The 12,529-nt window shown below is 38.6% G+C and overlaps 1 protein-coding gene across 1 annotated transcript in view; it reads left to right on the forward strand.

The window, feature by feature from the left end:
• LOC119776876 overlaps window positions 1–12,529 on the forward strand; it is a 69,020-nt gene that overhangs the window by 8,744 nt on the left and 47,747 nt on the right. Inside the window, exon 4 of the mRNA XM_038275506.1 lies at window positions 8,117–8,240. Within this exon, the coding sequence (XP_038131434.1) occupies window positions 8,117–8,240 (124 nt within the window). The remainder of the gene's footprint in view (window positions 1–8,116; window positions 8,241–12,529) is intronic.

Genomic DNA, 12,529 nt, shown 5'->3' on the forward strand with positions numbered 1-12,529 from the left:
AGCTGTGCAGGTTAGATGAACAGAGCGCAAAGGTTTCCCCTCTAGGCTTTCTTTTAAGTCCATCATAAATAAATAAACATTGCTCGTCTTTTCCTAAACAGATATTTGAGATGTAAAGTAATTAGATATTTAAAAAAATATGTGATTGTAAAATGACACAATGGCTTCCCCAACGTCTGCTTTACCTTGTGATCAAGTGATGATAACATTCCATGATGTTGCAGCATAAAATCCATAAATTCTTAAACATTGTTGTATCAAGTATATTGACAATAAAAGGATTAGGAGAGGAGAAAGTAAACGAATGAAAGAACTGAGCACTGTTTTAGGCTGCAGAGGGGAATTTTCTTAAATCAAAATAGAAGACAGAGAATAATGTTGACGAAAGATAAAGTGGGAAATGCACCTGAGTGAAGTTGCCCCCCCCACCTTCTTCAAATCAGACAAAATTAGTGTCAAACGTTTGTGCAGCAATAATTTTCTTTTGTGCCGCTATCGTTTTAAAGATATAAAGAAATATTTCTAGAGGTCATGAAAGGTCAACCAGCCCCCCCCCCCCCCCCCCCCCCCCCCCACTTTCTTCAAATCTTCAAATCCAAAGCAGCACAAACGGAATTTTTGGCTGCACAAACGGAGCTGAGTTAATTGACACCCACTTCGTCTGATTTGAATGAGGTGGGGGGGCTGGTTGACCTTTTGACCTTTACATTTTCCTTAATATCTTCAAATCCAAAGCAGCACAAACGACAATTTTGGCTGCACAATCGTAGCACAAAAGTTTGACATTAATTTTGTCTAATTTGAATAAGGTGGGGGGGCAACTTCACTCAGGTGGGAAATGCTGTTAAAGAGGTTTGTGAATTATATATTCTAGATAATCCATATTTTCACTCTTTCCTTCCTTTTACATCATCTCAATCACTCAGTCCAAATACATGACTGTTACGTTAATTAGCATATCTACATTTTCCGTAGGTCAATTTAAAAGATTAAACAACAATATTTTCTTTTTGGATTCAGTTTTTTTAATGAGTATGCAAACAAAAATATTTTTGCATCCAAAAGCTCGCAGTAAAAAGTGATGTCTTGCACAGCTATAAGCGTTTATTTCATTAGAAATAGTTTTGATTTCCAGCATCTTAACCAGTCCTATCCAGACTGAGCAGCAAACCTGCTGCTAATAATGAGTTTTATATCGAACCTTTTTTATTTAGGCAATGAAACTAACAAACTCCATAAAAAAAATAAAAACAACCATGGCTCTTCTGCTTTGAATAGAATGAGCCGTTTCAAGGATGGTCCACATCTCATGGGACAGTTGATTCATTATGGCAAAGTTATTCAAGGTTTATAAAGGATGTAGTTTTTAATGAATTCATTTACAACAATTTCACGGTTAACACAATTAGTTTGTTTTAATTGAATGACGGTTAACATGGAGGTCCCCGTTAGTTAATAACAGAACAGACACCTTGTCTTTACAGAAAGGCTCCTCCTGGTTGTATTTGGGTAACAGCTGTTCTGCTCTTTATTCACCAGGTACATCAATTTGCAGCGGCAGATTTAGACAGACGGAGGTCACATTTAACTTCACTGATGGTAGAAAAAAAAAAAAAAAAAAGGTCCATCTGTAACTGTGATTTTGATTTTCTCTACTATAAACAAACGGCTCTATAATAGTTTCCTTTCACATCTGGCTGATCAGCTTTCTGGTTTCTGTGGACCTTGTTGTTGTGACCCGGCCAATGTTGGACCAGATGTTGCACCATTTTAAAAAAAAGAGTCCAGCCAACATTGAGGCTTCATAAGAATCTGGGAAACCTTTAAATGTTGGACGATTTCTGAATGTTGGAATGAAAATTCCTTAATCAAAATCACCCCCTATTTTTATCATCTCACCACTATACGTAATCACGTGCTTGAAAGTTTCAAACCCCCCTTTAAAAAAAAAAATGATAAATTCACGCCATTAATTAAAATAAACAAAATCTTTTACATTTAGAAACGAAAATATTTATTTTGAAAGCTACTGTTCCATTATTAGGTTTTTAAATCTTTTTTGTTTTAAGAAAAATGTTAGAAATATTTGGGAAAATTCAGCCCTGTTCTGGATAATGTTAGACAAATGTTTCAGAACGATAGAACACTGCTCAATTTTTTAACTACCAAAAATACAGCGCGGGTTTAAAGATTTTTTACAGCAGAGCCTTCAAAACGGCCCTTCCCAGTTAAAAGCCATGAAGGCAGCCCCTTCCCTTAGTCCCACAAAAACCCCCCCAACTCCCAACACTGCAGGACCCCGGGATTTCATATTTTTTTACTCTTACCCCCCTATCATTGAATTACATGGTCTGACCAGGAGATGGCGCTTCTCTGTAGATCTGAATGTCCACAAATCATGACAGGAAGAATATTTAGGTACAAAGATTGATGTTTAAAAAGAAATTGTAGGGGACCAGCCAAGGACCAGCCAAAGAAAGTGGGGAAATTGTAAATGGCTACTTCTTTAAATTCAAGCTTATTTGAGGATGAAAACGGTTCATAATCTGTTTAGCTGCCTTACTCCTATAACTCCCAGACTCCACATCCTCCATCGACCCTCCGCCCCGTTTACGTACGTGGTGCGGAGCACTTGTGCTGTCGTATTAATCAATGAAAACTGTTCCCCATCCCGCTACTCATCTGTACGTCACCGTCCGCGTACGTCTTCTCCATTCGTCACTGTTAAAATATGGAGCAGAGCTTTTCTTTGCCCCGGCCAGGTCAAAATCTGCCATTGTTATCGCGCCAAACAGGAAGAAGAACAGTGAGAAAATCTGGTTTGTCAAATTCAAATATTGCAACGACAGATTGGTAACTACAAATTAGAGCATAATTATTATATATTCCAAAAAATAAGACTATTTAATGAAATTATTGAATGCAAAGTATTGGTACTTCAACAAACAAGGAAGCAGATTTCTTATCTTAATCAAAAAGAGGCTTAAAATTTACATCAAATCGATTCACAACAAACCTCCAAGAGCACACCCACAACTTCTTTTATGATTGAACATTATTGATCTCACATTGGAGAAATTCACTCTTTTCAATTAACCCATCCCCTCCATCCAGAGTAGAAGAGGCTGAGATGGTCTTTGCTGTTTGAATGGTGAAGCAGAGGGTAAAAAAACATAAATCCAGAAATAACAGGCCAGGAACTCAGGAAGCAAAAACTAGAGATGCTCAGGAGAAACAGACAAGAAGAACTGAAGAGGATCCAGCACTGAGGGACTGCAGAGGAGTATATATGGGAGACAGAAAGGAATGGGACAGTAGGGGGCATCAAAGAGTAACCAGGGAAAACAGGACTCTTAACTGGAAAATAACTTAAATAAGACTAAAGTGGAATAAAACTAATAACTTTGAAATAAGGAATAAACGAGGGGAAAGCTAAAGGATAAGAAAAGGAACTGGAGATAACTGAAGCTATGAAAAACCTAAACTAAAGATAAAAGGATGAATATTTCACCAAAACTAGACCTAGAATAAATTATAGGGAAAACACTGAAGAGAAATAACAAGAAAGAGTCAAACTAAGATGATGTTAATATGATATAAATCTTGACAATACAGAATATTATAAAATAAAGCATAACTCAGAACGAATATAAAAACTTACACAGAACCAAAAAGTCCAGAGTGGCCGAATATGACATCGCTTAAAAACTAAAATAAAAAGATTTCTTAGCATTTTTAAAACCATAACATATGAAGATGATCCTGTAGAGCGAGACTCTGAGCCTTTGCCGATTTTAAGAAACAATAAAAAGACCTTTTTAGCAGACTATACAGAGACGGGAAAAATATCCCACTTTGTGTTTATTTTATCTTCTATGATGATGATGATGGAAACAAGGCTACATCACAGCCATGCTCTAATGGATTTTTATTATTCTGTTTTTCTAAGAATGCCATGTTGCACTCGGTGTTTGCTCCTTGCTGTGGAAGAGGAGCTTAGGCAGCTCAGAAAGCGTTTGAAGTCGACCATCAGAGACACCTTTGATGCTGAAATTAGACGCTAAATTTGGGAAAAGCAAATGAACGTGTGGTATACTACATATAGAGCCGGCTGCTTCAGATGTTGTTGACAGAAAGAAATCCTTTCATTTCAAAGTTTAAAGATGTACATGGATATATTAGATGTAAATGAATGTAACTGTATTTCTCATAGGAGCAGAAGAAAAAACATCTAAGTCATGAATAGAAAATATACAAAAAAACATTTTTTAAATATTTTTTCTGTCAAGTCTGCAATTATAATTTGTCTTTTATACACTGAAAAAAATAAACAAAACAATATAACTTCAGTGAAATCAAACTATCCGCTTATCAAGCAGCACTGTTTTTCAATCAATTCGTTATTGAGCCTTTATTTATTTCTGTATTGATTTTGAAATATGGCAGAGTTGGTCCTCCATACACCACCTCACCCAAAACGGAGAGTCTCTGGGATTTAATTATTGAACTTTATTAAATGTGATTATATTTCCAAATGCAACTATTACGCAGCCTTCCTGTGGACAAGAGTTTTCAAAGCAGTGAAAAGCAACGGAAACCAATGCTTCGAGATAAATAATAATCATAAAGCCTAACTAAAATACCAGCCTGTTAACTGGTGTATATTAATGTCAAATTTTTTTTTGGTTTTGTTTTATTTTGTTTGGAATGAATCTCTTTAACTGTATATAACTCTAAATACAATCGTATGTTTTCTGTGCTGCTTCCTATGTTGGCCATCTTTTTTAATTTTTTTTTCTGTGCATCTAACATACTGTTAGACAGCAGTGCATTACTCACAGTACTTGGCACAGTGTTTGTTTAGAGTGATTAAACCTAAAGAATACTGAGCTGATCCAGAGTAAAAGCTAGAGAATGTTGTAGTGTTTAAACTCACAGTTGGATTATTTGGGTCTCCTCTAGTGATTGCTGTTTCTCCCCTCAATTCACACCTCCTCTTTCCCTCCCAGGCCTATAATTACCTTTATCAGTTAACGGGGCTAATTTATTTTGTCATGCCCCAGTAAATCCTTTACCCAAATAATATTATTCACACTCTGCGGGACGGTCGGACTGCTTCGTTGGCACGCTCGGGTGCTTCATTATCAGCATGCTAAGCGCCAGGGGAGATGCAGCGATTTGTTGTGGGAGTAGGAAGGCAGGGTTATTGGAGTGAAAAAATCTTGGGAGGCCTGCTTCGGATAAACCGTTTTTTTCCTGCTTCTGGAAGGCGGCAGTCAGCAGTGTCACAGGTTTCTGTGCAGAATCACCGCCCCTCTGATCCACCTCTTTAGGGCGGAAACCTCCTGGACGCAAACCCCACCGAGCTACAGAGGACTGGAAGTATTACTGAGTGGTTTAACCTGAGCATCCACTTCACTGGGATTTATCCTGACTGTTATGTGAATTTTAGATTTTAAAAAGTCAGGATTTTCCCCAGAGCCTGAAATATAAGAGGATTAGGAAACAATCTTTAACCAGCAAATATCAGTTAAATCTCCTGTGTTTAATTAAGATGAAACCGAGCTCAGCCTTATCTCTACAGATGGTGAACTTAGTAATTTAACTCCTCTTTAGACTTTCAGCAGCATAACTTTTTATGCTTTTCTTGACTTTATGTTTTATGTCATATGAAACAACTTGTTGGTGTTAAATCAAAAATCTTTGTAGGAGACTTCAAAATGTTATCAATGTGTTTTAGATTGTATTTTAACTTTTATGCAAAGCTTTACGTGTATAATATACAGATAGTTTCTGAATGTACTTCATTTGATGGACTCCTTATTTCTTAATGCAGTGTTTCTATTTATTCACTCAACAACATCAGCAGAATTTTATATTACTCACAACATTAGAGGAAAAGTCTGTTCATCAAGGAATAATCAGTGGATCTTTATTTATACCTAAAACTAATACGTTCACGCTGATTTAATGAATTTAGCGTTAATCTGTAAAACAAATGAAAAAAAATTTTTTTTGTCGTGATCACTGAGTCTTGGAGCGGCCATTTTTGCCCAAATATAGTAGCCCCTCCCTCCTGCCATCTTCCAGCAGTGACGTCACGGTGCGGTAAGCCTAGCGCCATTCTCCCCGCTTTCCAAGCTAAATCAATGGGAACTACTAGACACATCTGCAATCAACAACAATTATTGAAGATTTCCAGAGGACTTCACCATTGAAATTCACCAGAGCTATAGTGAAACTGACAATGCCCACGTGCATGGCAGCTGGATGCTGGAATACATCGGGTAAAAGTGAAAAAAAGAGTTATTCCACCTTTCTGATTCCTGATCCTCCACGGACGGGTTGGTCGTTTTCAGGATGACTTGGATAATAGCGCGTTGTGACGAACACCAGATACAGCACTGGGACTTGATCAACAGCCGATACCGCACCGTGACGTCACAAACCAGTAGGTGGCAGTGGTTTTCTTTGACAAACATGGATGCCTCCAGTAAAGCACATTCACATGAAAATTAGTTAAAACTTTAAAAAAAGAAGATTTGGCAAAATATGAGAAATATGAAAAAAAAATGATTTGATCTTATCTATATGAGATCAGATCAATTACTTAAAGATAGATGAACGGATGGACGCGGAGACTTTATTGCTATTTCTTAGGCTACGTTCACACTGCAGCCTGAAGTGACCCAATTCCGATTTTTTTGCCCATATGTGACCTGTATCTGATCTTTTTATGACAGTCTGAACGACACAGATCGGATTTTTTCAAATGCGACCCAGGCCACTTGGATATGTGGTCCTGAATCCGATACGTATCTGATCTTTTCAAATGCGACCTGTGTCTGTACGGCCAGGTCGCATTCATCCGACCTACACGTCATTGATACTTGACAAATGTTACAAATGTTACTAATCTGCGTCCTACTAAGCGGAGGCGGGAAAAACTAACAACCATGGCGGAAGATAACACAGAGAACAGTCAATGGAGAGAAAGTGAGGTTGCTGACTTAATTCATATTTGGAAAGATAGCTCGATTCAGACCAAACTCGAAGGGTCTTACCGGAACCGGGGGAGGGTCTTTCTTTTTGATCTTCTTAAAAAGATTTCGTTCGTAATGTGCCTGCTCCTGTTGGAGAAGAACTTAAAGAACGCAATATACGCTGCGGTATTACGAGTCATGTTTACTTCCGCAAACACTGAGGACGCTTGCTACATGTGACGTCATCGCGTCCTGGAGTGCGCATGCGGGACACTTCGGTTGAACGCTTTCAGTTCACACAGTAGATCACATACAAGTCGCATATACTTGGAAGTGTGAACGGACACGCAAAAAATCCGATTTCACAAAAAAATCGGAATTGAGCATTAAGGCCTGCAGTGTGAACGTAGCCTTAGTTTTTGAAGCTATTTTTGCAGATATTGTACACTAATCCCATGTTCTTAGCACCTTTAAAATGATCTGTCTTTTTCACTTTCCTGCACTATCCACTTAAAAACAGTTCATATAATAAGTTAACATTTCTTAAATCAAGTTTCCTTTCTCTTAATTGCAGCTGGTGAATGGAGGAACGCTGTTGTATGTTGGATAATCAAAGCTACAGCATGTAAAGTTCAATATTACGACAGAGTATCAGGTCAGGCTAGAGATTTTTTTCTTCTATTTCAAGAATAAAGTTGTAATATTATGTGAATAAAGTCATCATTCAACAACCCGTTTCAGAAAAGAAGCTTGGAGCTCCGCCCAGCAGATGACGGCCAACCAGCTCCACCAATCAGCAACCTCCACTTTGACATCCTGCACAGTTTGATGCTGCTGCTAAAAGATTTCCTGATTTGTCAAATCGATGCTAAAGTAGAACTTCACATGAAAGAAAGGGCTTCTGGTAAAAGTTGTCATAAAATACGACTTTATTCTCAAAATAGAAGAAAAAAAATCTCTAGCCTGGCCCTAATACTCCATCGTAGAGTTGAGATTTATCAAAGGTGGCGCTTATGACTTTCAGACCCTTAATGAAGCAGAGGGAGGCATACCTGCAATGTAGAACAACAAACTAAATTTGAATTCCTTGTGAATAATAAAGTTTTTTTCCATGTGCTTACATGTCTCCACAGACACATTTACGTGATCCCGGCCTTCACCTGGATTCTAACACTTGCTATTCTACTTGCTCACACAGTCGTTCAGCCGATCACTTCATTGCTCACCCTCCTGAAGGGAATTCTGCTCATTGTTACGGTAACTGGGATTCTCCTCATTCTTTTCAATCTTAGTTTGCCATTTTTCAGACTCAATGTTGTGCTGATAAAAGATGCTTCTTCCAGAGGAAGAACTGATGGGTTAAGCATGAGAATTATGATGATTACGGCTTTGCACTTTCAACCAAATGTAGACATTGTTTCAACGTAGATCATTTCATATTTTTTATGTTTTTGCAACCAATTTTTTGCATGGTGGGAATTACTTGATGGACATTAACTTAGAAGGAATTTCTCTCAGTGTCGTTATTTTATTGCTGTCCACTAAAGGGCGTCTCCATCGATTCTCATTGTTATTTGCAAGAGAAGTAATGTGAGAACGGAGGGTGGCACGCAGAAAAAGCAAAAACATGAATTGATCCAGAATCTGATCCAGGATCATTTTCACTAATTAATGGCAACAAGGATGTAAAATGAACTTTATGTGGTTCTGTTTGCGAATATTAAAGGCATTGTGGAGGATTTTCACAACTATTTTAAAAGACCCGCCCTCTCCACTTCAAAAACAAAAATGCACATGCACAACCCTGTAGCCGCACAGAGAAGGAACGCCTATTAAACGCATGTGAGAGCGTGCACGAGGAGAAAATGGCTTGAGCACGCTCTGTTTGAAGTTGCTGTTCTTAATGCTCACACAAGTTTACTGTGTCTGACTGTCCGCCCTAATCCCTAAATCCCGCCATCACTATATAGAGCGGGGACTAAATAGTGAACTTTACGGTGAAGTCGGACAGATGATCACTGCTTTTTTGTCCCCCATTGGTCACATAACTCCTCCTCCACCGCGCAGTGCCTGCGCCATCTTTGTTATTAGTCGCTGCTGTCAGGTACCGACAGTGGGCCGCTGTGACAGCAAATCCCAGAATGCTTTGCATGGAGAGCTCTCCTCGCAAAGCATTCTGGGATATATCTGCCTCTTCTGAGGCCTTACTTTTCTTCTCATACACTTCGTAGACACTTTTTCTCTTACAATCCTCGGCCATTTTCAAAGAACCGCGGTGAAAAAGGTGAGCTTCAATGACTGTCTGAAAGAGCGCATAATTGACAATTAGAGAACCACTTATTTAGATGATCCACTCGGAAATAAAAGATTGTCCTCTCTACCTTTAACTTTGGATAAACTCCTTACTGTAAGTTATTGCTTAAATCGCGTCCATTCTGACCTGCTGCATGGCAGAGCAGCATAACTTCTCTGCTGTGCTTAAAAGGTGAGGGTGTGATGATAGATTAATGGGGCCAGTATGCAAAAACTTCTGCAACATGATAGAAAAGACGTGTCGGTAATAAACACGGTAGAAGCAGAAGGCTTTGTCAGTTAATAGATTTCATAGAGCCAAGTTTGAACCAGAAACATTTCCCCCGTTTAAAGGGGCGGCGAGCTACACAAACGTTCTCCCAGCCCTGATTGCAGGATTGCACTAAAAACAAAGAGCTAGATCGCGGTTAGCGTCTGACAGCATATCAGAGCGACATACCCTGTCTGTTAATTAGTTATTTTTCCCATATTTTACTGATCTTTTTTCATTCAGTAACCTAGTAGGCTGCTATTTTGTTAGAGCTAAGAAATAAGTTTAATCATGTGTAAGAAAATGTTTTGAGCTTTTTCAGTCAGTATTTTATACAGTGGATACAGTAAATTGTTCAAATTTAATGAGGTTTTTAAATTCATCTCATTCAAAAATAGTATTTAGCATATAGTATTTAGCATATAGTATAGTATTTACAAGTGAAAACCTTTGTCTTTTCTTTTAAAGAAAATGCCAACTTATCAATTAATTAGTTGTTCTACCTGTTGCATTTGACTTTCTGCAGATAAGGATTTCTAAAGGAAAGGTGTGCAGTAACACGTCTATATGAGATTTCTTCCTACCGCCAACTTTTAGTGGGAAAGCTGCACACTATTTTAAATACACGCCGCCGCTGTAGTTACTCTTTGTTACATGCGATTAGGGGTGGGTATTGGCAAAGAAGTCACGATGCGATTCTATCACGATGCATCGCAATACTTGAAATATTGCGATGCATTGCGATATTTTCACTGAACACTGTAAGAAAAAGATCCAGCCCTTACCAGTGTCTGACTGGCTGGGTATGATCTGGATAGTTTCTTCAATTGATGCATAACTGAAAGCAACTGAATTCATACATAGTTGGATTTATTGAAACGACTTTTGGAGGTGTTGCCATGGAAACAAATACTGGACAGAAATATTACTATTACTGGTGTGGACACGATGACAAAAAGATCTTAGGATTCATCAAACTTAAAATAACAAAATAAGGATAATCAGTGCCGTTTACATGGCCTCAGTGGTCCTTTAGACCAATGAAATGAAAACATTCGAATGTATGACATTTCCTCTTTTGGAAATGACGTGCATCATATCAATTTCATTTTTACCTTCTTTGTTTTTAAAGCCAAAATGCATCCAAGCATCTATCTTGAAATGTGATGGAGCCGCGGGGCGAATTTTCTCAGTGTCCTCCATGTTTTGTTTCATATGAGTCGGCGCAGTATCCCGCGGCCGAACATGCTTGTGACACAAAGCAGCGGGCGTCAACACATCCGCAGTGACATCTGCTGGACTGGAAGTTGTATTCCACTTGATTTGGCTGATGTGCGCCAACCATAAATTTATTTTATTTGTTCATTTTTTTTTTTTTATAATCGATTCTTGCCTTCAAGAATCGATGCAGTAGATCACAAAAATTAGAATCGCGATGCATTGATATGACAATTATTTTGCACACCTTTGGATGTGATGCAGCTGGTGTTACAAACATTTATCTATGAGGAGAATTTACAGTTTGCTTCAAGATCAATACAATATTGTCAATTAATACAGTAAGGGCCGGATCTATCAAAGGTTTGCGTGTATAAAAACGTGAGCTATTTCACTGCGCACGCTAAAAAATGTACAAACTGATCTATCAACAGCGTGCTAAAAGGATTTGGTCTTTAAAACGTGCTAAATAGCGCCTCTTATCCATTTAGTACTTTTTCTGCAATGAATATGCAATATGGGGCGTTTACACGCAAAAGTGCGTCTTGTGGGAGGTGAACATGTAAATATATTAATTTAGCACTCGCAAAGTGATTTATCAAACCTGAAAGCAATTTTGCTAACGGTATCTGACTCTATATTTAACACGTTTCAAAAGAAGGTGCAAATGGTCTGTATGCGTAATTGCGCACACATGGCAGCGGTTATTGTCGCAAGAAGGAGACATCGAAATGAAGCAAGGAGACGCAGAGAACGCATTTTTTCACTCCGTGTGAATATTTTTGGAATGAACGAGGAAACGATCATCAAAACATATCGTTTATCCAGCATTGCCATTTTGGAGCTGTTGGGGGAACTCCGAATGGATTTGGAGCCAGCCACAAGGAGGACCCACGCAATACCAGATATCACAAAACTCCTTGCAACGTTGCACTTTTTTGCATCTGGGTCAGTGAAGTAGAAATTCAGCCACATACCACCTTAAATAATAAAGGTTGCCAAAGTTTTTTCTTTATATCACTGTAAGATTTAAATTTCTTAATGCACTACTTTGTAGAAACTACAAACTACTTTGCCGCAAACCACAAAACGCGCAAAACCATCATTTAAATAGGGCGTCTCCAACAGTTTTGCACCTGCCACCAGTTACGCAATCGCTCTTGTTAAATCACCCGCAAACCATGGTCCAGCCCCTCGCGCAAAATTCCAGTTTGCGAGCGCAAATTACTGCACGCAAAATTGGATCTTGATAAATCCGGCCCTAAGTCTGACACAACATTTACATCAATCGCACACGTCTGGTAAAGTGTTACAACAGCTTCACTTACAGCCTTTTCAATGTTGCCGAGCACAGAGAAAATAATAAATAGACAAATCAGCCCAGCTGTGTCACAAAGTCCATGGATTGCTCCTTCATTAAAGCAGCACCCTGAGTTCACACTGTGCTCCACTGGCTTTCAGCACAAATCCTCCTGGATTTTGTAGAAAAGCGGTGCAACACTGAAGAGAGTTTCTCTGACTTTGTTGTTTCTGCAGTTTTTCCCCTTCATCCCTGAGAGACTCGTCTACCTGTGCACTAAACTTCTCTGTGATGCAAACAGCAGCAGACAAACCCAACATAGTGAGGCACAGCTGTTAAATACGGCTTCCATAGCTTAAAACCTAACAGCGAACGTTATTTAACAATCCCAGAATACTACTCAGTCAAAATGGCATAAGGTGATAAAAAGAAGAGTTTTTGATTAAATTGGTGTGTAGCAGTTCT

The sequence above is a fragment of the Cyprinodon tularosa genome, unplaced genomic scaffold (assembly GCF_016077235.1).
Source record: "Cyprinodon tularosa strain WSP-4 unplaced genomic scaffold, ASM1607723v1 ctg962, whole genome shotgun sequence".
Lineage (NCBI taxonomy): Eukaryota > Metazoa > Chordata > Actinopteri > Cyprinodontiformes > Cyprinodontidae > Cyprinodon > Cyprinodon tularosa.